Source organism: Cynocephalus volans, chromosome 13 (genome assembly GCF_027409185.1).
Source record: "Cynocephalus volans isolate mCynVol1 chromosome 13, mCynVol1.pri, whole genome shotgun sequence".
In the NCBI taxonomy this organism is placed as follows: domain Eukaryota; kingdom Metazoa; phylum Chordata; class Mammalia; order Dermoptera; family Cynocephalidae; genus Cynocephalus; species Cynocephalus volans.
In genome coordinates, this window is record NC_084472.1 from 54,058,505 (window position 1) to 54,085,209 (window position 26,705).

The window sequence follows — 26,705 nt, forward strand, 5'->3', positions numbered from 1 at the left end:
GCCAAGGATCTAGATGATTTAATCCAGTTTTACGAAAGGGGTTTTACAGTGAGCAATTAAGGAGCGGTTAAGGAATTACTCTCTAATGAGTCATTAACTCTGCCCACTATTGTACAGTTAACAAGCTGAGGCCCAGATTATTAAATCCGGTCCCCAATTAAGGGGACAACATTGGTCACACAGCTCACCATCGGCCTCCGAAGGGTCGGGCGCACCCGGCTGGCGCTGCCGGGCCTCGCCTTTCCCAGCGAGGGTGCGGAGCTCGCGCTTCCTGAGCAGAGCAGAAGTGCCAAATATTAATTAATATTATCTCCCCTGAAAGTCTTTTCCTGCCTCCTCCTGAAACCTTGGATTCCATTCACGTACTAAGACTCTGTTGATGAAAAGGAGCGCTTGGAATGGACAGGGAGAAACGGACAGAGCGAGGCTGGGAGTGGGCTGAGGGGTCTGGGGCAGCTGTCGGAGCTGGGTGGGCGGTGGAGGCGGAGGTAAGCAGCCGGGGCTCTCGGGGCCGCACCGCGCCGAGGGACGCTGGCGCCCTGGGAGCCGCGTCGGGGGTCCTGCGCTGCCCGCCCCTCCTGCACGTGGGCCTGGGCGGTCTCCGCAAAGGCTTTTCAACCGACCGGTGAATTTGACCGAGAGAGGGAGGGATTGGCATTCATTCCCCACCTCCCCTCGCCAGATTCCAGATTAGCTGGGACGGTGGGGGGGGGGGGGGGGACGGGTAGGGGATCGTCTTCCCTAGCTTGACTTTTCCCATCTCCCCAAAAGTGAAATATCTGTTCCAAATAGATCAATACAGCGGGGTGGTCCCAGTCAGTTGCCGACCTCTGGCTGAAGCCGGCCCCTCCGAGGGGGTCTCTCCCAGTCCCTCAACCCCCTCCCACCTGCACCAGCCCCAGTCACCCTCCCCGGCAGCTCAGGTGGGAGCTCGGACCGCGGGAGTCAGAGCTGGGTGGGAAGCAGGAAACCCACGAGGGATAAACAATCCGGACCGGTCCCCGGGACACGGAGCGAGGGGGCCTCCGCGGCCCTTTGGCTGCTCTCGGACCCCGTGGCTCCGCAGACAGACGACAAGGGGAGGCGAAGACCTCAGCCGGAGAGTATCGCCAACAGGAGCCGTGGCGCGCAATGCGGACACGCCACCCTCGGGCGCAGGAAGAGACTCCTCCAGAAAGGAAAGCAACGAGAAAGCTGAAACGCCCCCACCGCGGCAGCGGTGGCTGATGGCAGCGGGGGTGGCGGAGAAGACCCGCCCCGCGCGGACTCGGGCTCCCCGCGTCAGCCAAGGGTCCCCGCCGCGCACCAGGCGGTCAGTTAGGCACCCCATGCCCTGCCTAACTCCGCCCTTCTCCCTGCACGGTCCAATCCGAGGCGTCCTTTCTGCTCCGCCCCCACGGTCAGAGAGCCCCGCCCAGGCCCCGCCCAACCTGGTTCCCAAGAGCAGGAAGGATCAGATCTGCAGACCCACCTGTTTCCATTGGAAGGCGGGCCAGAGCAGACGTCGTCCTGTGTATGGGGGTGGGGGTGGGGGTGGGGGGGTTGGTGGGGTGATCCCTAGTGCCTCCCTCTTAGACTGATCTGAGCCAAGGCGGCCCGAATCAAGCCTGCCTCGACCTAGGTCGCTGTGCTTGGAACAGCACAGTGCCTTTCCTCCCCAAGCCGCTTAAGATCACTCTCGGCTGGTTCTTATTCTCCTTCAGTGGACACTGGTGGCGTCGCCTGAGCCAAACCTGCAACCTCATTGTGGAAAATTCAAGAACCATTGAAAGTGATTCTTGGGAAAGTGATACAGGCCTACCGGGGGAGGCCTTTCTCTCGGGGTCTCCGAAAGGCTTGTGCTCCCAGCGCACCCTCCCCCCCATCCAGAGCCAGCACAGTCTAGATGTGAAGATGGAAGTCTGTGCCCACCTTGGCCGGTGCCACTGCAAAATGCTTTCTGTAGCAATGAGCTTGAGCAGCAACCCAAGTAGCAATCTCAAGCAGCAACTCTAACCCGCCCCACCTGCACCCTTACCCCTGGAATTGTTAATAAGTGGCTTGCCCTTAGAGCTGCCCTGTCAGGCAGATACCGGGGGGTGTGGGCTGGGGCTGATGCTGTGTCCAGACCTCCCCAGGAGGCCCAGGAAAGCACACACAGCTAGCACCCACCCCTCAGGTTCTCAAGTCCCAGTGTGGCCTAATGAGCTGTTCTTAGGAATTGAAATAAGGAGCACTTATTTAGCAATGTTTTTTGAACATGCACTATGATCATGAACTGACTGGGCAACCTCTCTGTGCCTCAGTTACCTCATTTATAAAATGAGACTAATTGTATCTGCCTGGTAGGGTTGTTGTGAAGCTTACCTTAATTAGTAGATATAAACCTGTTAGGAGAGTGCTGGCACATAATAAGCCTTCAATGATCATTAGCTATTATTTGTATTTTTATGATTATTTTCCAAGGACTTGTCTCTGAAATCTGGGTATGGCTCACTCGGTTGGTGCCTAGGGAGATGGTTTAGAGGAGCATCTATTTTCAGATGAAACTAAATAGTGGAAAAGGAAGGGGAAATAGCAGGGAAACTCCATGTGGAAAGAAGAATAGAAAAACAGCAGAGAGGAGACAACATGAATAATCATGGAAATGATCTAAGAGAAATGATGAAGATACTGATAGTGGGGTGGTCAGGGTCACAGGTGACCAGGGCTGTGGTAATGAGAAGGATGGCAGAGCAAGTGTGGTACTCACCTGGGGCCAGCGAGGTTGAGAGTTCTCCTAATAGATCATCCATATTAAAACTGGGGCATTAAAGGATGAGAGAGAAGATAGGCCAAACTGACAGAAACGTACATACACATTCATCCTGAGTTTGCTAATTTTTTTGCTTGCTAAGAGCTGATATTACTTGGGTGGCTCCATCCATTTCCCCATGGAGACATCCTTGTGAGGGAAATCGCAGGTTTTATTCCCTACATCTTGGGGAAAATGACCTATTCAATGAATTCTTGCTGACTGGCCTACTATGTGCAAAGCACCAGATGGAGGTCTAGGAGTACACAGCCCTGGTTATGCCATAACCTCTCAGGACCTGCAGAACAAAGACTGGATCCAGCGATGACACCCCCCAACCCTCTCTCCCGCCGCCCCCCCGCCCCCAGTCCCCGGAAAGTTTTTCTCTAGAAAGTTTCAGGAACTGGAGAGCACCCTGGGAATACTGTGGTGACAGGGAGGCCGTGATTACAACGTGTATTGCTTCATGCTTGCTCCTTAGTAGTTAACACAAAGCCTTTGCAGGTGGTTTTATTCCATCTGTCCCACCTCCCAGCGAGGTAGGGTTCATTTAGACGAGGAAAGGGGACTGGGGCGCTTCACTAATATGCTAAGGACCGACAGACAGTAAGGATGTGGTTGATGCTAAGGCTCTGGCCACGTCACCCCCGGTGCACTCATCGGGAGCCCCCGGCCCGTCCCCGCCCCCCCAAGGACTGTGCAACAGAAATCCCGGTTATGCCTGTGGTGGCCCAGCTTCCAGAGTCGAGGGCAGACACCGCGGGAGCTCAGGCGGGAGTCCCGGACTCTCCTTCTCTCCGGACTCCGCGAGACCGCAGGAGTTTCTGAAGCCTAGACCTCGGGATTGCTTCCCCGTCCCAGAGCCGGCGCCAAAGAACTGCCGATACTGTCCACGATGCGCCAGCGAGGATGAGCCCTCGGGGCGGCGACTCGGAGCGCTGCAGCTAACCCGGTGCGGGTTTAACAGAACTCCAGGTTGGGGGTGCGAAGCGAGTTGGGGAGGCAAGAGAGGCTTGGGGCTCAGAAAGGGAAATGTCGTTCCGCCTCAGCCCTTGGAGGACTAATGTCATCAACCCTGGGTGGCAGGGACTGGCACTGAGCCGGTAACGAGCACAATAATCTGAGCGAGGCCCTTGGACAGAGACCCACTGGAAAGCGGACGCCAGGAGCTGCGGGACGCTGCGCTTTCACCCTGGGGAAGGTGGTGTGGACGCTTCCTATTGGGGTCAGTCCTTCAAAGTAGCAACCGCCGCTTGGCTATTGGGGTATCAAGGAACTGGGAACGCGCTGGAGTCTTAGGCCTCAGACACCCTCAACCCCACACACTTGCCCGCGCTCGCCGGCGCCAGGCAAGGGCGTCTCTGATCCAGGGTTCCGCAGCGTCGGTGATGGGGACGATTCTCTGCTGCAGCAAAGTGGCCCCCGAATTTGCACAGGGGAGCCCCGAGTTCTTGCTGAGTCCTCTGCTTTCCCTGACCCTCCCGGCCCATCACCGCACCCTCTTCCGGTACCCCCACATTCACTCCCTCCCCCACCCCGCACCCCGCGCAGTCCTCAGCCTGCTTAACCAGAGTCAAATTAAACCAAAAAATCTTTAATTCTCTTTCCAAATACTTTGCAACTACTTATACAAACCGTTCCTCAAACTCTATCTTTCCGCCTCCCCTTTCTCCCTCTTATGGTTATCTAGGGTCGCCGAGCCTCCAGGGAACCGCCAAGGTCAGGAACTTCGGCCTATTGGGCCTGGAGACTCCGGACCCGCGGCGTGGCCGGAGGGGCCAGGCGGCTTCTTGTCCAGCAGCCGGGCTGGGGGTCCGTGGAGGTGTGAGGGTAGCCCCAGGGCCTCCTCCCGCCTGACAGTTGTCCCTCCCCAGTGCGCCAGGAGCAGGCGCGCGTCCCTCACCGCAGCCTGGCCCGCGACTTGCAGGCGGGACGGGGAAAGAATGGCCGAGTGAGGGACCCGGGGAGAGAGAGGGAAGGTACGGTGCGCGCGGCTCGGGGTCGGCTCCCCGGACGGTCCCCAGTGCCCCTAGAGGGCCTGCCACGGCTTCCCGATGGCCTGGATGTGCTCCTTGGCTTTCAGGCGCAGCGCCGCGATGCTGCTGTTGCGCGGGTCCGCCTCGTCCAGCGGGAACTTGTCCCCGAAGCCGGGCCCGCACGGGTAGGCGGGCGGCGGCGGCGGCCCGAGAGGCTGCAGGCCGGGGCCCAGCGGCGGGGAGTTCAGGAAGGGCGGCGGCGGCGGCGGCGTGTAGCTGGCGGGCAGGCTCTGCGCCGGCGGCCCGAAGCCCGGCAGGCTCTGCAGCGCCGTGGCGCCCCCGCCGGGCAACGGCGGCCCGAGCCACGACTCCAGCGGCAGGGCGCCCCCCGCCGGCCCCCCGCCGCCGCCGCCGCCCGGGCCCGCCCCGAGGGGCGCCAGAGCCGCGGAGGGCGGCGAGCGGCTGAAGGAGAGGAGGGGCGAGTCCTGCAGCTTCATGGACGACACTTCCAGCTTCTCCTGCCGCCGCCACTTGGCCCGTCGGTTCTGGAACCACACCTGCGGGAGGGAGCACAGCGGCCGTCGGGCTGCGGCGGAGGCTGGGCCCGCGTCCAGCCCTGCGCCGCTGCAGCCGGCCCAGCTGGACTCCCCCGCCGCAGATAAGACGGGCGCTCGGCTGTTGCGCACCCGCAGAGCGGGTTCAGCTCTTCCTTTCACCCCGCCCGACTGTCTCACCCCCGCATTCCCCTTTCTTTTCCATCCCGTTTTCTCCTTTTTGTGTCTTCCCTTCTTTCTTGCCTCCCTGAGTCTCTTTGTCCTATGCTAGTTTATTTCGCCCACAGTAATACTTGTATCTGTTTCCAACTCCTAACACGCAGCAAGGGATCAGGAAAAAAGGGGACTTAACTCTGCCGTCGGACCGTACGACTCTGAAACCAGGTCTCACCAAATTTCTGTGACCTGCTGCTTAGCAGCCCGTCCTGACACTTCAGTTTAGACTGTGCCTCTTCCCTGTACCGTACAGCTCTCAATTGCTGCATTTTTGTCTCAGACTTTCTGTGCTTCACCTACCTTTGTCTCTATTATAAACACAGACATAAATAGTGCTCAGTCGAGTAAATGGCAACATGGGATGTTAAAATACAGCTATTTCCACGGATTACTGGTTATGATAACTAGATAGAAGCAAGTGGATTTATTTTACCCCATGCATATTTGAACTGCTGCTTTAGTAAGATTTTTGTTTTTATGTAATTGGTATTTGTTTAGTATTTCCTATGTTTCTCAAATGACTTTCAAAATTACAATTGTATATCTACATTTACTTTATAAATTTAATTTTGACATTACCCTAAGAAGTTAGCTCAGTGATTACATGTTTTTTCTTCTTTTTTACATATAGAAAGTATTGGCCAAAGTGAAGTCTAGTTTCTTCCAATGATACCTCCATTACCGATTTGTCAAAAGCACCAGAAAGGGTGTAATTAATGTTTCGCTACCAAGTTCCACTCTCACAAACAGAACGTAGAGAATTGGTTTAGTTTAGTGGAGAATACGAAAGTACTTTGGCCAAACTGGTGGCTTTAGTGTTATATTTATGAAGGGAAGTGGGGGTATAGTTGCAGTCTCAAAGGAGAAAGCAGTTTTGAGTCAAAAAGGGTGGGAGTGGGGGGGACTTCCTAGGAGAGCTGAGAAAAACAGCAACCTAGCACCTGAACAGAGCAGGTGCATGAGGCTGAATTTGGGAGAATAAGAGAAAGAACAAAAATGTAAGTACCCTGTCCCCTTCCCATAAAAGGTTCATCTGCATATCCAAGGTCATGAGTCTCCTGGAAATATTATCTATTTGCCAACATTAAAGAAAAGAGAAACACTGGCATCGGTGAGGGCTTCCTCCCCCCCCCACCTTGGCTTCCTGCCCTGTCCTACTCCATCTGCTGCAAGATCAGCTGTAGCCTTCAGATCTAGTATCCAGGGTCATAGGACTAATGCTGGGATGGTCAGCTATTATACTGCTCTACTGCTGCACTTAACATTGTAGGAGACTCTGCCTGTCCCCACCCCCGTAGCTGATTATGTCATAGTCATGTGTTAAGAACCGCCATATGCTGGGCACTGTGCTGGTCCTGTGGTCAGAAAGAAGTCATAACGTTGTTCAAGAATCTCATAACTTAGAGGAAAACCCCCAAACAAACAAAGAGGGAGGAACAAAGGTGGGCTCAGGTAAGAAGGGAGCCATGAGTCTGCTTTGCTTGTATTCTGTAGGGCACTGGAAAGCTCTCCCTCCCCTTTCTTCATCCTCCTCTGTATTCTTTCCCTCTCCCTATCCCACACTGCCACCCTGAAAAGCAAGTGCTAAAATTTCCACCCCTTCAATGAAATCATTGTAACTTTACTGCCCCAAATTATGAGAAATTGAACTGTTATTGCTAGTTAATCCTGAGTCACATTAGAGAACTATTTTTTAAAACCATGACTTTTACTCATTACTTCCAACCCCTAAAATAAGCAGAAGAGATAAAAGGCAAGAGCTTATCCCCTGTTATTTTTAAGACATGGCTAAATGCCTGCAAACACCTGAGTATCCTCATTTCCTGGAGATCTAATTTATTAGACACACACAAAAATCCTTAGTTCCACTGCCTTTCAGATGCAGTGAAATTTGTTCCCAGTGTCTCTCTTTCAGGCCTCCGTAAACTCTCTTAATTTGGAAATCCTCCCAGATTTTTCACAGATGACTAGCAAATATTTAAGGCTTTCAAATATTTTAATGATCAGGGATTAAAGATAATTCAGCTTTAATTAAAGCGAAAACCCTTTTACAATAAAAAGAAAAGGGCTGTGCAGCGCGAAGTTTGGTTGGATATGTACCAGAGAAGGAAAAGTCAGTTTCTTAAATAAATCCACTGTAAGTTTTTACTGTGAGGTGCCAGACCCCTCACAAGGAGACAGGGTTTTCGTTTTCAACATGGTGTGCGCAACTAGTGACGAGGGTGACTTTCGGGGGCCCCTATCTGGTTACCCTCCAGCTGCTGCCTTTCTACTCAGCCCCCTACCCACCCGCCCCTATCCTAGCTTCGTCTAATGAGTTGTCGACCTCTTCATCTTGAAAGCCATTGCCAATTACTCTTTATAACTTAGAAGAGGGGGACCCCCAAAGGGGAGATCGCACTACAAGCTGGAGCAGACTGCCCGAGGGGTGGTGCGTGGGGAACACCGAAGATCCGTGACGCTCCTTTGGGGCCCTTGGCGTGCCAAGTCAAGGAGGTGCCATAATAAATGCGTGGACGCCCGGGAATTCTGAGGCTCACTGGCAGCAGTTTGGGCCTCTGGCTCTCCCATGTCCCCGTCCCTCCATCTGGGCGCTTTACCTGGACCCGGACCTCGGGTAGGTTGACCTTGCCGGCCAGCTCCTCGCGGCTGTACACGTCGGGGTAGTGGGACTTCTCGAACGCGCGCTCCAGCTCATGCAGCTGGTACGTGGTGAAAGTCGTGCGGTTCCGCCGGTGCTTCTTCTTGGGCTGCTCCTCCTCCGACAGCTTCACGTCGCCGGGGGCTGGCCCAACGGGGAGCCCTGGGCTCGGTCGTGCCTCCCCGGACTCCTTGGGGCCGTAGGGACGAGGGGCTGGGGCGTCGAGGCCCCCGAAGGGTCAGAGACACTCTCCGAAGCCCTCCTGGGCCTTCCCTGCCTCCCCGCGGGCGCCGGCCAGCCCGGCTGCGGGCTCTGAGATGGCCTGGGGAGGTCGGGAATGGGGGCTGCGGCTAACCCCTAAGCTTTCTCTGAACGCAAGTTGGAAGCACCTGCCATAGACAGAGCCCCCAACCCCGCGCCCAGGTGCCTTGATCAAAGTTAAGGAAGGGGCGCTCTCCTCTTGCAGAGATCCTAAGCGTGGGCAGCAGCCCGGGCCGCGCACTCACCTTCGTACTCCGGGGCTGGCGCCGGGGCTGGAGGCGGGGAGGGCTCGGAGCCTCCCGTGGGCGCCTTGGGGCAGGCGGGCCGCGAGCCCAGCTTCCTATCTCGCTCCTTCGCGCCCCGGGCGCCCCGCTCCGTCGAGAAGGTGCCGAGGATCCCGTCATCCTTGGTAAACCCCAGGATGGCCTCGATGCTATGCAACCGCGAGGTGCTCCCGCCCGGGCTGCGGAGCAGGTGGCCGGCCAGTGAGAAGCTCCCGTCGGCCATGGCGGGCGCGCAGCCCGGCAGGTGCATGGGGAGCGCCGGGAGACGGGAGGGCGCTTTGGAGACGGAGAGAAGAGGTTCGAAGTTGGCTCTTCCCGAGTGTGGCCGTGCGATCCGACGGGTCCCGACCCAAGGTCAAGCTCGGGGGGCGACGACCGCCCGGGCTGCTCGTGCTGGAGGTGGGCGAGCGCTCAGCTCGCGGCCACCTCTGTCCCTACAGGAGTCGGAAGTTCGGCCTCGGGGTAGCTGGGACTCAGGGCGCTCAAGGCGGGGAGCCTCCTAGCCCCGGGCTCCTCCCCTCTCGCCCGGGACCCAGCCCCTTCTCTCAGTCCCTCCCTCCGCAGAGGGGCGGGTCCTTCCCGCCCAGCCTCGGGGTCCTTGCCCTGACACCCCAGGGCCAGCACTCGGAACATCCGTCCTCCCACTTACCGTTCCCACTTACCGATCCGTTGCAAACGCTACAAACACTGCCGGGATTGGCGGTGGGATATTTAACAGGCTCAGGGACCCCGATCTGTGGGCCTGCTCCCCTCCAAGATCCTGCGCCCCCGGGGGGGTGGACGCCCTCGGACTCACTTCCCGCCTCAGGCTCGCTTCCCGCCTTGCACTACCTCCGACCTCGGACTCGCCCCCTTCTGGGGCTCACCGCCCCCTCCAGATATCCCCTCCTCCTGACCCGCGTCCCCACTTTGGCTCACCTCCTCCGCAGGGCTGCGCAGCCTGGCCGGGCGCCCCCTGAAAGCGCCAGCCCAAGGCCTCCCAGCTCTAGGGCGCTGGAGTCAGTCCACGCTCCTCCCAGATTGGATTCCCCCTCTCTTCTCCTAGACCCCCCCACCCCCGGCACTCCCTTCGCCGCTAGAAGGTCCGAGGTCGCGGACTTGGGGTCGTTTGGGTCTGTCTATATCTAGCTACTCCCCGCGGTGCCCTCGGACTTGCGCGCGCGCAGCCTCCCTCCCTCCAGGCCGCCCCAGGAGGCGGCGGGGCCGTGTGTGCCCGCAGGCCCGGTGACGTCAAGGGCCCGGCCGCCCAGCAGGAGGCTGGGTGTCCTTCTCGCTTTGGGGCTCACTCTCCGCAGGAGACCCGTTTGGAGTGCCTCATCTCGCTGACTGTCCTGCAGGAAGGACAGAGTCACTTACTGATGTGCAGCGTTGTCTCCCCCCCTAGCCCCCCAGCACTTCTCCAGGCCAAGGAGATGACCCAAAACTGCCTGGGGAAGGACCTTCGCCCGGGGAGAAGGCCTCTCGCTTTCCTGGGGGACAGAGGCCTAATCCGCCTGCCTTTCTTTCCCCTTTGGGGGCCTCTTGAGGCCTCCACGGCCCAGAGCGACTCACAGGTCAAGTGGAAAGATGATTTCTGAGGGTGCGTGTGTTCACATCCCACAGTGCTGACGGACAATGGCACTGTGAACATTGCACCCTTCAAATCCGAGGCCAAGACCCAAGGCGGGCTCCGGCCCTGCTGAACGGCTAGCCGCAGAGGAGAATAGAATGCTCTCCTAAAGGCCTGAGACCTGGGGACCACATCCCCCAAGTCTCCTTTTCAGTAGGCGCTCTGCTCTCCAAGGCAGGGGCGTCTTTCTTATGCCTACTTTTGTTTCTTCCCGCTTGCATTCAGACAAGCGTCCACTGGGTCCCTTCTGAGGGCAGCGTTGTCGTGGGCAATGTCGTGGGCGGGCGTCACACAAAAGAGGAAAGTCTAGGGCTGCTAGCCTCCAGGAGTTTAACGTCCCATCTGGGAGACAAGACAAAGAAATAAACAAGGGAAAAACACAACCTCGGATCCGCCACCTTTAAAGTGGTGTTAGAAGGATATTTATAAAGGACAAGTGAATACAGTAAGGATTGTTAAGTGATTAATTGTCCGTGATGGGCATGGGGGAGGGATTCATTACACTAATTGCTCTATTTTTGATAAAACTATGAAAAGGTAAACTAACCTAGCAAGCATGTGAGTTTGCAGCAGATAGAAGTTGAGTTTCAATTGAAGTCAGACATTAATTTTAGTTTTCAGAAAAAGCTAAATTAATGAAAATTAATAGCACTTATAGTTTTCACGTACCACTTTATAGTTTTCAGAATCCTTTCACATTCTTCCTATTACCTCACAATCCTGTGAGGTGAGCAGGACAGATATATTGGTCCCCACTTTACAGAAGAGAAAACTGAGGTTCGAAGTGAAACAGCTATTAAGTGGGAGGGCAGGACTAGAACTCAGACCAGCTGACTCCCTGTCCAGTGTTTTCTGGCTGAAGCTCGTTTGTAATTATTATTGCAGAGTGTGGTGTTTTTGAAAAGAATCAAAGCACATCTGAGCCTGCAGTCTGTCTTTAATCCTTCTGAGACTGAATCCTGGATCTAAGAGGCTGAGGTGGAAGCAGTTTAGCTCCCTGAAAAAATGAAGTTAAGAGTCTGTAGAGCGTGGCCTTTGGGCACTGGTGTCCAGGACGACTTAACAAACTCTCAGGAGGTTACCCTGACAGCCAGTCTGTCTTCAGCCCCTCCTCAGGCTTTCTAGGCTGTCAAAGGCACTGCCCCCCCAGCATACAGCTTGGTGGCACCCCAACATACCTGATATACCAGTTACATAGACCAGGTGGCTGAGTTGCTGAGGCAGTGGTGACCAGAGGGCAGCCTTAGGGATAATTAATTGGTATTTGTTGTTTTCCCTTTGAGAATGTCTCTTATGTCAACTTCCCCAATATTAAACTGATCTCTATAATCACCGCTAAATAAAGATTGGCAGAGTTTTCTTAAGCTCCTGCTCACACGCTGTTAAGGGGTTTATGGCCTTATTTTCCAAAGTTAATTCCCTCTGGAACTGCCCAACTCTCTCTAATAGGTCCAGGTGAGGTTAGCTTTTATTTACTGTTTATTTCAGAGTCTCTGGAGAAAGGCAGAAAAGACTTCAACAGCCACTGGTGAGGGCCTATGGGAGAAACAGGGCAGAGCGGGACAAGGAGAGGTTGGGGCTTCCTTTGTGTGGGACACAAAGAGCTAGTCAATACCATTGTGGGCACGGTGGAGGGTACTCCAAGCAATCAGCCGGGGGTCATTGTTAGGGGCTAATCTACATGTGTATTTCCCAAGAACTCGATTAGGGAAGATGAATGGACTCGGCCATGTCCCTAATTCTTCTAGCATGAAGCTGCATTTTTCCAGCAGTTAGGCCAGCTCATAATCAGCCCCAGTTCAGCAAAAGTAAGGAGCCTGGCTTCTGAACTCCACCTCTGTTTAATTCATTAATTCATTAGATGGATCAAAGAAAGCTTCCTCCTCCAAGCCCCCACCAGCAGGCTGACCTTAGACACAACTAAAGCCCCATTAAACTTGGCATGCTTTGGAGAAACACATTTCCAGAAGTGAGGAGGTCATAGTATAAAGTGGCTCTTTTCTCTTGGATGTACGCAGGAGGTCTAATTTCTGGAAGTATCCTAGGTGAACTGTTTTACCTACAACACTCTTAGTAGAAACAGAAGGAAGGGGGTGTCAGTGAATTAATGCCATTTGTCCATAGCCTGTAGCAATTTTACCTCTCAACAATACGTTATGTTTGGGTGGAAAATGTCTATTAAAGAGCTTGTGGGATATCACTTCATAAACTATATAAAACCAACTTGATTGTCTGCACGTAGATCACTCCCTTAGTAGGTGTGTTTTAATTCTGGTGCAATTTCACCTGTGTTCCACCACACCTGAGGACCATCTCCCCCACTAGCTGGTAATATTCAGGAAAGGCAATTTAATTTTAGTTTTAGCCAGAGCAAAACAAAAATGATGTGATCATTAAACGCATACACACATGAATACACACACTGTAGTTCAACAAATTCAGTTGTCATGAGTTCAAAATATATATGAAAAGAACTATTATTTATTGAGCACTAACCATATGCCAGCAGGTATATACCATACTCTTTTGAATACTTTACATGAATTACCTAATTTAGTCCTCACAATAACCCTTTGAAGTAGACTCTCTTGTTATCTCTGCATTACAGATAAGGAAACGCAGAGACATTAAGTCATTTGTCCAAGGTCACATAGCTGGTTTCAGGTGGAGCCAGAATTTGAACCTGGTGTTTTATTTAGGAATGCATCTGCGTGACCACCACGTGTACTACCTCCTAATATGGTGTTTGTATACACATGTGCACTGTTAATTCTCCAGTGGCTATAAGAGAACTAGAAGGTACATTAAAGCAAGAAAATTTGGAAGTCAAGGATAACAGGAATAATACACAAGGGTACTTCAAAAAGTTCATGAAAAGATTCATATTGTCTTTTAATTCTATTTTTCCAGGAACTTTTGAAGTACCCTTGTAGTTCTGAGTGACACAGGAATGAGAAAGTAATGATGGGTAGTCTATCATTTATTAAGTCCATTGAAATGATGACAGATATGCTAAAAAAAAAAAAAAAAATACATTAAAGATACCATTCAACTTTCCAAGGCTGTCCCGTGAAGTTTGGGGAATCCTCTCTTTTCTCAGAGTTCCAAGTTACTCTCAGTGGTTTGTGAACAATATATTTTTAAGCACCTAAAATGTATTTTAAAGCACTTGCCTTTGATGCTATGAATTCTCTGCTCTGTTTTATTATACATTGTATGTCACAGGCAAGTTGCTGACAATAGTTGCCAAAAAAACCAAACAAACTAACAAAAAACCCCAATCAGTAGCTAAACTCCCTCTTTAATTCTGACTTATTGCATCCTGAGATAAAACACACTATGCTTGTTCATCTCTCTCTACTAGATCTTCCTAATTGATGAAATATTCTCCTACTTGAAGCCCCACAGAAGGTATATCAGAAAAATGTTCTTAGAGGTGCTTATCGGAAAGCCAGTTTTTACAAGTTGGCAACCAATAATGAATATCCTTGGCTACTTTCATAAATACATGACCTTTGTACAGATGATAAACACACTTCCTATACACCAGTTTACTTCTCAATATGACAATCTGAATATTCTCTAGTATTTTCAGAGTAAATGTTGATATGAGGATAATATAGTGAATAATAACCCCATCACCTAATTGTGGCTAAACTGCCATATGCCAATGAAAAGATGGGCCTCCTATAAGCATTTCTGGCTCAGTTGAGAGCCCTCTCAGATGGGCATCTGGAAGCAACGTTTCATCTGATCACAAGATGAAGCCAAGGGCGGTTGGGAACTGTTGTGTTTTGCAGCAGCAACAACCTGTTTGAAAGATTTCCTTTAATGTGCGAATAGGGACTACAGCTCTGCAGACCATCCAGCAATTAGCAAGAAGTGTGTCCTCCTTTGGCATTCCCATTTTTTTTCCAATTCTAATATTTTTGGAAACATCACTTAAAACTAATCTCCCATTTAGTTTCCTATTGTTTCAGAGGATCATATGTTGAAGATTTAGCAGGCGGACCTTATGATTCTCTTGTTCTGTTCTCTCATTTTTAGCCCCTGCCTTTAATTTTTGATGTGGGAATGGGAACCCAGAAACATTAAGTGATTTGCTCAAGGTGAGACAGAACATTTGTGGTAGGGCTTCACACCACTCTTTACACCACTTTCCCATCATTTACCAATTATCTTGGTCCTGAGCTTGCTTTTACAGCTGCTGCAAATCCAAGTAGCCTCTGTGTTAAGAGAAAACATTCCCTTGGCAATAGATTTGCAGGGCATTTTGGCAAACAACTGATTTTCCTACCCATTGGTGTGCTGAAACCAGCTCTCCATGGCTTGTGAGAGCCAATGGTTAGCATCTCTTCTCAGCTCTGGATTCAGTGACTCATATTAGTAGCTTTAAATCAGCCACAGGGAGAATATTTTCACCACAGAAATTGGCAAACACTAAAAATCAGGGCATCCCCCTCTCAATGAATGGTTTTTAAACATTTACTAGCATACCACTGCTCCTACCTCTCTAAAGGATGAAGAAATCATAAAGTATTTATTATTATTATTAAAACTAAAATTAAAACATGATCTGTGGGATAAGAGATGTCCACCTTTTTGCTAAAAAATGGAAATTTACATTATTATCTCATAATATGTAAATAAAAGAGGGAAACTTGGATTTCTGCCAAGGAAATGGACTTTTTTGGGTTGTTAGGAACAAAGCTATATTAAGATAATTCCTCTTTACTTGTTTTCTAATTAAACTAATTGAATTCAGAGTGTCTGGGGGGAAGCACTAGAGACATTTATCTTGAGGGGATGAAGGCCTTGAAGTCCATCAATCCTCTTAGAGTGCTAAGAAGACAAATCCCAAGATGCCCATTTTGCAGCAGCCTTGACCCAACCCCCACCCGCGGTTTGGCAATCTCTGGTATTCTTCTCCCCTCTCCTTTTTGAAAAAAGAATTATCAGGGAGCCACTTCCATTCACGAGTATTTATTGATCACCTGCATGCACACAGCAGTGCATACATTTTTAGTATTCGACTAAAAGTCATTTTGCTTCCAGTTCTCCACAACCTCCGGTTTCCTTTCTGACTCACTGGCTGTCTTTCCCAGTGTCCTCCCCTGATTTGTTTTCTTGACCTTGACCTCTGAATGCTGGAATGCCCGGCCCACCCTTGGGTCCTGCTCCCTGTCTCTGCTCACTTCCTTGATGATCTCTTTGACTCTATTCCAGAACTCTCTTCTGAACTCCAGGCTCATGGCTGACTGCCTATGAGACATCTCCACTCGCATGTGTGTTGAGCACCTCCAGTTTCACGTGTCCGAAACTGAACTTCTGAATAGAATTTCCCTCCCGAACCTGTTCTACCACAGTCTTCCTCATACCTATAAATGGCTCCTTCATCTTTCATGTTTCTCAGGTCCAGAATCATACATTTCTCTCTCTCTCGTCCAGTCTGTCAGAAAATCTTGTTGGCTTTAGCTTCAAAATACAAAGAGATTCTGATGACTTTTTACCATCTCCAACCCAGTGCAAGCCACCACTACATCTCTCCAGAGTTTCTTGTCTCCCTTTGGTCTCTTCTCAACACAGAAGCTAAAGTGATCCTTTTGTAACATATTAGATCATGTTAATCATCGTGATTAACCCTTGCTCAAATCTTTGCAATGGCTCCCCATTTCCCTGAGGTTCTTACAGTTGCTTAAAAGGCGCTCCATGACCTGGCTGCCCCTGACCTCATCTCATACTTTTCTCCCTCTGGCTTGATCAGTTCCAGCCACAGTGCCCTTTTTGCTGTTCCTGAAACATACCTCAGGGCCTTTGCACTGGCTGTTTCTTCTGCCTAGAATGCATTTCCCCCAGATTTTTGCATGGTTAACCTTTTCATCTCCCTTCAAGCCTTTGTTCAAATGTTGCTTCTCAGTGAGGCCTGCCCCTGATGACTCTATTAACAACTGCATCCTATCCCACACCCCGATATTACTCATCTCCTTTCTTTACTGTCTATTTTTAAAAAATAGTTCTTTTCACTTTCAAATGTGTAATATTATTCATTTTTTTGTATTTATTGTTTTGGTTCTCCATCCCTACTAAACTGTAAGCTTCAAGAGATCAATAAATTTGTCTGTTTTTATTTTTTGTTTTGTAGGTAGATGTAAGACAGAACAGCGGGGTTCTTTATCCCCTGGTAGCCAAGAGTGTTGGTGGCTGATGGCTCTCTGCTGGGTCTCTTGCAGGAATTGCCCTGGGTTGAAGAGATTTGCTCCCTCTTTGGTCACTTCCTCTCTCCTGGTGGCTCATATTCAGTGACTGGTCATTACAGGAGGACAAAGGCCTAGCCATCTTTTCTTGATTTAGGACAGCTCTGCAGAGCAATTTCAGCTCCAGAGCTCCTTGAGGATGGATTGGGGCCTCTGTTGTGACTGCATCATAGCTCAACTTCTCTGTCTGTTAATGATTAGTTTCTAACACTTCCCTATAGAGTCATCCCTTGGTATCCATGGGGGGTGATTCCAGGACCCCAAAAGATACTAAAATCCACAGATGCTCAAGTCCCTTATATAAAATGGCATAATATTTGCATATAACCTATGCACATTCTTCTGTACACAGTAATGTGCCACATAAAGACATTTTGGTCAACAGACAGCATATATCACAGGGGTTGGAACAACAGGCTATATATAGCCTAGGTGTGTCATTTTATACCGCCTAGGTTTGTGTATATACATTCTGTGATGTTTGCACATGACAAAATATCCTAACAACACATTTCTGAGAACATATCCCTGTTGTTAAGTGACTGATGACTGTTCTTTAAAGCATCTCTGGATTACTTATAATACATAATACAATGAAAATACTTGTAAATAGTTGCTATTATGTATTTTTATTTGTATTATTTTTATTTGTTGTATTGTTGTTTTTTATTGTTTTTTTTTTTTTTCCCTCAAATACTTTCCATCTGAGGTTGGTTGAATCTGGAGATGCAGAACATGAGGATATGAAGGGCCTACTGTACTCCCTAAACATCCTGTTTAACAAAGAGGGGGCCACAGACTCAGCCTTCAGCAGGAAGCAATAACCTACTAGAACTGAAGAATGTTGCTTTGTGTGCATCACATTCCTGTTTAGAGTTACCATCATATTAGCACATATTGGCTTTCCGTTCATGCTAAAAGCCAAATATATTTAATTTATGAGTGATTTGATTTAAAAAAGAATAGTAACTAAACAATTGTATTGGCAAATCATGGATATAACAAATCATGAAAGTGGTTTGTAAAGGACTAAATTCTGAGAAGCAGTACACTGTTTCATATTCACCTAATCACTTGGGTACCTGTGCTGATTCTTTGCCCATTGTACTTTGCTCAATTTTGATGAAATAAAAGAATAAATTGTATAGTCTCAGTTAAATTATTCCAATATTCTTTTTTTAAAATTTACTTTTAATATTTTTTTCCATCTTTATTGAGGTACAACTGACAAAAATTGAATAATATATTTAAGGTGTACAATGGGATGATTTGATATTTATATACTTTGTAAAATGATTATCACAATCAAATTAATTAACACATCCATTACCAAACATAGTTACTGGTGTGTGTGTGAATATGTGTGTATGGTAAGGACACTTAAGATCTACTCTCTTGGCAAATTTCAGTAAACAATGCAGTGTTGTTAACTATAGTCATCATGCCATACATTAGATTCCCAGAACTCATACATCTTATAAATGAAAGTTTGTACCCTTTGTCCAACATCTCCCCATATCCTCCAACCCCCAGCTAGCCACTAGCAACCACCATTCTATCCTCTGCTTCTGTGAGTTTGACCTTTCTAGATTTCACATATAAGTGAGATCATGCAGTATTTATCTTTCTGTTTTTGGCTTATTTCACTTAGCATAATGTCCTCTAGATTTACCCATGCCATCACAAATGGTAGGATTTCTTTCTTCTGTATGGCTGAATAACATTCCATTACATACATACATATATATATATATATATATATATATATCACATTTTCCTTATCCATTCATCTGTTGATGGAAACTTAGGTTGTTTCCATATCTTAACTACTGTGAATAATACTGCAATAAATATGGGGGTGCAGATCTCTCTTTATGACACTGATTTTATTTCCTTTGGATATATAGCAAGTAGTGAGATTGCTAGATTGTATTGTAGTTCTATTTTTAATTTTTTGAAGAATCTCCATGCTGTTTTCCATAATGGCTGCACCAATTTACATTCCTATCAACACGGTACAAGGGTTTCCTTTTCTCCACACCCTCCCCGACACTTACCGCTTTGTCTTTCTGACAATATCCACTCTGAAAGGTGTGAAGTGATTTCTCACTGTAGTTTTGGCTTGTATATCCCTGATGATGCGTGATGTTAAGCATCTTTTCATGTACCTGTTGGCCATTTGTATGTCTTCTTTGGAAAATGTCTGTGCAGGTCCTTTGCCCACTTTTTTTAAAAAATTGGGCTATATGTTTTTTTTGCTCTTGAGTTGTGTGTGTTCCCTATACATTTTGAGTATGAACACCTTATCAGACATATGGTTTGCAGATATTTTCTCCCACTCCATAAGTTGCCTATTTCATTTTACTGATTGTTTTCTTTGTACAAAAGTTTTTAGTTTGATGTAGTCTCATTTGTTTATTTTTGCCTTTGTTGACTGTGCTTTTGTTTTTGTATACAAAAAAAATCATCACCAAGTCTAATGTTAAGGAGCTTTTCCCCTGTTTTCTTCTAAGTGTTTTATAGTTTCAGGTCTTACAATTAAGTCTTAACCCCTTTCTAGTTAATGTTTTGTGTATGGTGTAAGGTAAGGGTCTAATTTTATTCTTTTGCCTGTGAATATCCAGTTTTCCAACACCGTTTATTGAAGAGACCATCCTTTTCTCTTTGTGTATTCTTGACACCAATGTTAAAAATTAGTTGACACTATATGTGTGGGTTTATTTCCAGCTTCTCTATTTGTTCCATTGGTTTATGTGTCTGTTTGAATGCTAGTACTATACTGTTTTGATTACTACAAGCTTGTAATGTAGTTTGAATTCAGGAAGTATGATGCCTCCAGCTTTGTTCTTTCACAAGATTGCTTTGGCTATTCAGGGTATTTTGTAGTTCCATGTGAATTTTAAGATTGTTTCTTCTATTTCTGTGAAAAATGCCATTGAAATTTTGATATGGATTGCATTGAATCTGTAGATTGCTTTGGGTACTATGGATATAGTAACAATATTAATTCTTCCAATCCATGACCACAAGATATCCTTCCATTTATTTGTGTCTTTTTTGATTTCTTTTATCAATGTCTTATAGTTTTCAGTGTATAGATCTTTCACCTCCTTAGATAAATTTATTCCTAAGCATTGTATTCTTTTTGTGCTATTGTAAATGTGATTATTTTCTTAACTTTTTTCCTAATAGTTTGTTGTTAGTCTATAGAAACACACAGATTTTTGTATGTTGATTTTGTATCTTGCAGCTTTATTGAATTTATTTATTAGTTCTAATAGTTTTTTGGTGGTGTCTTTAGGGTTTTCTATATATAAGATCATGATGTCTGCAAATGGGAACAATTTAACTCTTTCATTTCTAGTTTGGATGCCTTTTATTTCTATCTCTTGCCTAATTGCCCTGGCTAGGACTTCTAGTACTATGTCGAATAGAAGTGATAAGAGTGGGCATCCTTGTCTTGTTCCTGATCTTAGAGGGAATACTTTCAGCTTTTCACAATTGAGTGTGATGTTCACTGTGGGCTTTTCGTTTATGGCCTTTATTATACTCAGGTGCACTCTTACTATACCTAATGTGTTGAGAGTTTTTATAATAAAGATTAAAGGACAAATAAATAAAATAGAGGCTAGAAAGACAATAAAAAATTAATAAAACGAAGAGTTGGTTTTTTGAAAAGATAAACAAAAAATTGACAAACCTTTAGCTAGACTAATGAAGAAAAAACGAGAGAGGACTCCAATAAATAAAATGGTAAATGAAAGAGAGGACATTACAACTGATACCAAAGAAATACAAAGTATCATAAAAGAATACTATGAACAATTATATGCCAACAAATTGGATAACCTAGAAGAAATGGGCAAATTCATAGAAACACACAACCGACCCAGACTGAATCATGAAGAAATAGAAAGACCGAACAGACCAATAGCCAGTAAGGAGAAGAATCAGTAATTAAAAACCTCCTAACAGAGCAAAGTCTAGGACCTGATGCCTTCATTGACGAGTTACCAAACATTTAAAGAAGAATTAATGCCAATCCTTCTCAAACTCTTCCAAAAACATTGAAGAGAAGGGAATACTTCCAAACTCATCTTACGGAACTTGCATTACCTTCATATCAGGCCAGATAAAGACACTTTAAGAAAAGAAAGTTACAGATCAATATCCCTGATGATCATAGACACAAAAATCCTCAACAAAATACTAGCAAACCAAATTTAACAGCACGTTAAAAGGATCATTCAACATAATCAAGCATTATTACTGGGATTCAAAAATGTTTCAATATATGCAATCAATAAATGTGATACACTGCATTAACAGAATGAAAGACAAAAATCATATGATCATTTCAATAGATGTAGGAAAAGCATTTGACAGAATTCAACATTCAAATATTCTTCATTCGCAAATTTAGTGTAGAGATTGCCTGTTTTCTAGACTTTGTCAAGTTCCTGTCACCCTAAAGGCAAGTCAAATGGTTCATGACTGCTTTGCTTTAGTCCTACAGGAAAGAGCAAGCCACAGCCTCCTTCTCCTCCTCCTGTTCCTTGCCTTAGTCATTGTCAATGTCATGATCATCTGAATAACATCACTGATCCAGGCACCATGTGTTAACTTTACAGTTGTCTCATTTTATTCTCAAAGCACCCCACCAGGTCAATGCTATGATCATCCTTTCTTTCCCTCACCCCCCATATTCAGTCTATCCATGCACCCATTTGGCTCACTTCTCTACCACAGTGCAGGCCACCAACTTGTCTTGTTTGGACGGTGTACTGAGTCGGCCTTCTATTGGTCTCCTCCCTGCTACTCTTAGTTCCCTTCTCTCCACTTTCCACTCAGTATCCAGACAACCATTCAAAAATCTAAATCAGATCATGCTACTCTCTGCATAAAACCTATCCAGAGGCTTACTGTTATACTTACAATAAAATCCAAGCTCTTTGTACTGCTCTATTAGACTTACCCCTTCCCCATTTTTCAGACCCCCTCGTTCAACACCTATGACCACTTTCTTATCCTCCCCAACTTGCTCATTGAGCTGCAGCCACAACTTGCTCATTGAGCTGTTCTTTTTGAAATCCTCCAAGCTCTCTCCTGCCTCAGGACCTTTGCACTTGTTATTCCCTCTGCCTGAAATTCCCTCCCTCAAATATTCACATGATCTTTCTTGTCATTTCATTTTTGCCATAGCACCTACCACTCTCCAAATCTATCTTCTTTATTATTTGTTTACTTGTTTACTACCTGTCTGCCTCCATTAGAATCTAAGATACATGAGAATAGGGACCTTGTATGCTGGCTCCCCAGCACTCAGAATATACGCTGCTCATAGTGGTGGTCGACTTAATGAACAACTACAAGGAACTCTATTTTACACATGAGAAAACAGTTAAGTAACTTGTCTAATTTCACACAGCTATTAATTGGCACAAGTATACATTTTTTCACATTCTTATACTCAGTCATCTGGACTTTTTCTAAAATATTAATTATTTCCCATGTGTTTGGAAAATGTCAAAATGCTTTGCTTTCCTTCTCAAATAGTCCACAGGAATCATTTGATCACTTTCAAAAGGCATTTCAGTTCACTCCAGTCTTGTTAGCATCACCTTTGGCTGGAGTTTCCTTCACTGCCTTTGATGTGAGCATTCATTAAATGAAGAGACAGGGGTTCCCATGCAACACCACTGCCGTCTTGCTCAGAGCCCACACCATTTTACGGAATGTCATTCTTTTTCCAAAGCGGCTCCTGCAACTCTACTGTAGACTATTAGCTCTAGTAATGCACTTTTACATTCTATTCTGATTTATGGACATTTGTTTCTTGATTTTTATTGTGCTTCCTCCTTTGACCCCTTAAGCCCTAAAAATGCTGATCCTATATGTCCTGGTGAATCTAATTAGCCCCTTTTAGCCACCAGATGCTTTCAATAGGATTTCAGGGTGCTCCCCAGAAGTGTCTTCATTCAAATGTCAGGAGCTTACCAGGCTTACTGCAGCGTATGTGCATTGTAAGTCAGATGAATGATCGTTTGAGAAATACAGCTTGGAAATCTTTAAAGGTTTCTAAAATGACTTAAGAAAACAAGCAAACATCATGTTGTACATATATGCTATCTGTCTATAGATCCAGCAATTAGACACCATCTAAGAATGTCTTTAGTTTACAGATGAACTAAAGACAATCCATGTGAAAACATATAGTTTTCCAAGAATGCCAGAACTTTAGGTTTGGGTAGATAAGCTAAACTTTGGTACATGTGGATTTTTATACTAGTCTTTCTACTTGTGGTTAGGTTTGAATTTTTTTTCATAATAAAAAGTTTTTTAAAAGGCAAAAAACTAACACCACAAGATTTCTAAATCTGAATTTAATTTGTGTTATTCCAAATTTCATGACATTTTCTAAGCATAAATTTTGTGACTCTCAAAACTGCTATTTATAATGTGGACAGAAACCTACGAATAATCTAGAGATTCCACTTCTGGGTATATATATCCCAAAGTGTTGAAAGCAGGGACTCAGATATTCGTTCACCCATGTTCACAGCAGTATTACTCATGATAGCCAAAAGGTAGAGGCAATCCAAGTGCTCATCAATAGATGAATGGACAAGCTAAATGTGTATAACAGATGTGGAATATTATTCAGCCTTAAAAAGGAAAGAAATTCTGGGCCGACCCCGTGGCGTACTCGGGAGAGTGCGGCACTGGGAGCGCAGCCACGCTCCCGCCGCCGGTTCAGATCCTATATAGGAATGGCCGGTGCACTCACTGGCTGAGTACCGGTCACGAAAAAGACAAAAGAAAAAAAAAAAAAAGGAAAGAAATTCTTAAACAGGTTACAACATGGATAAAACTTGAAGACATTGTGCTAAGTAAAATAAGCCGGTTACAGAAGGGCAAACACTGTGTGATTCCACCTCGCATAAGAAACAGAGTAGTCGTAGAGACAGAAAGAATGGTGTTGCCAAGGCTGGGGTGAGGGGGTGGTAGGGAGTTATTTTTTAATAGTGATAGAGCTTCAGGTTGGGAAGAGAAAAAGTTCTGGAGACAGATGGTGGTGATGGCTGCACAACAATGTGAATGTACTTAATGCCACTGAACTATACACTTGAAAATGGTTGAAAGCTAAATTTTATACTGTATATATTTTACCCCAATTAAAAAATAATAATAAAATAGTTTTTTAAAGCAAAAATTTTTTAAAAACCCCACAAAAATCTAGGGAAAGTCTGAGTTCCACTGCAGCAAACCTTCAAATCTGTTTATATTCTTCTTTCTTTCTTTTAAAATTGTGTTATTATTTGAAAGAGGCACATTATGGCCTTGGGCAAGGAATTTCATCTTGAGGTTTTCTAGGGATTTATGCTGAGATTATGTGAGAATACATTTTGTATCTTTACTATCTTCAGGGAGACATTTAAATGCAGTACCTGGTGATGATGATTCTGATCAAAATATGGACCGGCCTTGGGCATAAACAGAAGGAAGGAGAAGAAGGAGACAGAGAGCCTCAGCAGCCCCACGTTGATGACCAGTAGAGCATGGGTTTAGCACTGAACTGGATCTGAAAGTCCACCCAAAACACTCTTCCTGAATTGAATGCTTGGAGGCACTAGTATTTTAAATGCCTATGAAGATAACAAAACATAAATTCTCCCTCCAGAATTCCTGTGATTAGACAGTGAGTATACGAGTACTTATTTCAAGTTTTATGTTTTTAACTGCATTAAGAAATATGAAATTCTTGTAGAAATTTGCATTTTTGTGGGAGTGATATTTATATACTTTTTAATGCTTTGAACGCTTAAATCAAAGTCCTAAACATAAACATAAGACCTCTTTGTACTATCTTTGCAATTTCTTGTGAATGTCTGATTATTTTCAAATAAAAAGTTTAGAAAAATCAGTTGACATGTAAGTGTGGGTCTATTTCTGGGTTCTATATTCTGTTTCACTGGTCTGTCTGTACCAGTACCACACTGTCATGGTTATTGCAGCTTTGTAGAAAGCCTTGAGCAAGGAGAGCAAATCCTCCAATCTTGTTTATCTTTTCCAAGATTGCTCCATATATCCTACTGCATTTGCCTTTCCAATTAAATTTTGGAAATACCTCATCTCTTTCTACATGGTGGGATTATGATTGGTATTGCATTGGCTCTGTAGCACAATTTGGAGTGTATTGACATCATGACAATATTGAGTCATCTGATCCACAAACATATATTCTTTAATTTCTGTCAGGAAAGGATTGCAATTTTCAGTGTACAGGCTTTCCACATCTTTTGCTACATTAATCATTAAGAATTTTATATTTCCTAATGCTATTGAAAATAAAATAGTTTCAAATTCCATTTTTGAATTGTTTATAGCTAGTATATAAAAATGTAATTTGTTGTTGTATATTGACCTTGTTTCCTGCAACCTTGCTAAATTAACTTATTAGTTCTGCTGATTGCTTTATAAATTTCTTAGTTCTGCACAAATAATCATGTCATCCCTAAATAGCCACAGCTTTATTTCTTCCTTTCCCATCTTTATGCCATATATATTTTCTTTTCTTCCTTTCCTTCTTTCATTTTTTTTGGCCTATTGCATTGGCTAGGACTCCAGTGCAATGTTGAATAGAAGTAAAAAGAGTGGATATAATTGTTCCCAATAATAGGGGAAAGTATTTAACATTTTACCATTAATGATGTTATCTGTTGGTTTTCCATAGATGCCCTTCATCAAGATGATAAAATTTTCTACTAATCTTAGTTTGCTGAGAGTTTTCTTTTTTTGTGTGTGTGACCGGCCGCACCGAGTGCACCGGCCATCCCTATATAGGATCCGAACCCGCACCTCCCAAGTGCGCCATGGGGTTGGCCCTTGCTGAGAGTTTTTAATCAACAATGAATGATGGATTTTGACAAATGCCTTCTCTGTTGAAATAAATGATTAATGAGTTTTCTCTTTTCTTGTATCAATATGATGAATTATATTTGTTGAGTTTTGAAGGTTAAACTAACCTTGAATTTGTGAGATAAACCTCTTTTGTTTGTGATATACTGTCCTTTTTCTATATTGCTAGATTTTATTTGCTATTAGTTGTTAAAGATTTTTCATTTATGTTAAACAGGGATATTGGCCTGCAATTTTCTGTTTTTATGATTTTGTCAGGTTTTTGTGTCAGGGTTATCCCTGCCTCTTAAAATGACGCGGGAAGAATTTCTTCTTCCTCCATTTTTTGAAAGAGTTTATATAAGATTGGTGTTTTTCTTCTTTATTATTGGATAGAATTGACTAGTGAAGCTACCTATCTAGGCCTGGAGTTTTCTTTGTGAGATGGGTTTTGAGAATTATTTTTATCTTTTAAAAAGGTGTGGGGTTATTCTATTTATCTTGTGTTAGTATTTGTGCGGTACATTTTTTTTCAAGGAATTTGTCAAGTTTGACAAATGTAAATTGTCAAATTTAGTTGAATAAAGTTTTTCATAATGTTCCCTTATTGTCCTTGAACTTTTGTAGGATCTATAGTAGATCTCTTTCACTTTTGACATTGGTAATTTGTGCACCCAGTTTTTTTCTTGAGCAGTCTAGCTAAGTATCTTTCAAGTTTATAGGTATTTTTAAAGAACCAACTTTTGGACTTCTTAAATTTTTTCTATTGTTTGTCTGTTTTCTATTTCATTGATTTGTGTCCTTTGTTATTTTCTCTCTTCTACTTACTTTGTTGAGTTCTGGTATGTTTTTCTGGGGATTGCTTTCATTTTTTTTTTTTTTTTTTGTCTGTTGGCTGGATTCAAACTCCAAACTCTGTTTCCCCTAAGTGGGCAGCAACAGAGTTCAGTTTGTTTAGCCTTAACTGGGCTGCTTGGAATCTTCCTAATACATGCCAGAGTCTTGGGTTAGCCAGAGTCTTGAACAGACATTATACACAGAATTTAGAACTCCCTCCCACCCCAGCTTTCTCCTTTCTAGGATTTGCTCTTTCATATCACAGCTGCTGTGGTCACCCCAAAACTCTGCTTGTTCCTCAAGCCAGTAAAGCTGCAGGTTTTCTTTCTGAGTTTGGCTGCCTTACTTGCCTTCATCTGAAGGTCTATCCTCAGATGAAACCTGTAAACAAAGGAAATCACC

The 26,705-nt window shown here is 45.4% G+C and overlaps 1 protein-coding gene across 1 annotated transcript; it reads right to left on the bottom strand.

Annotated features, from left to right (window-relative positions):
• Positions 1-4,802: 4,802 nt before the first annotated feature.
• On the bottom strand, positions 4,803-8,955 carry RAX (retina and anterior neural fold homeobox). The gene is made up of 3 exons (XM_063076469.1): positions 8,667-8,955; positions 8,120-8,373; positions 4,803-5,306 (listed from the first exon to the last, which is right to left on the bottom strand). The coding sequence occupies exons 1-3, from the start codon at positions 8,953-8,955 to the stop codon at positions 4,803-4,805; spliced, it is 1,047 nt and encodes a 348-aa protein (XP_062932539.1).
• Positions 8,956-26,705: the final 17,750 nt, after the last annotated feature.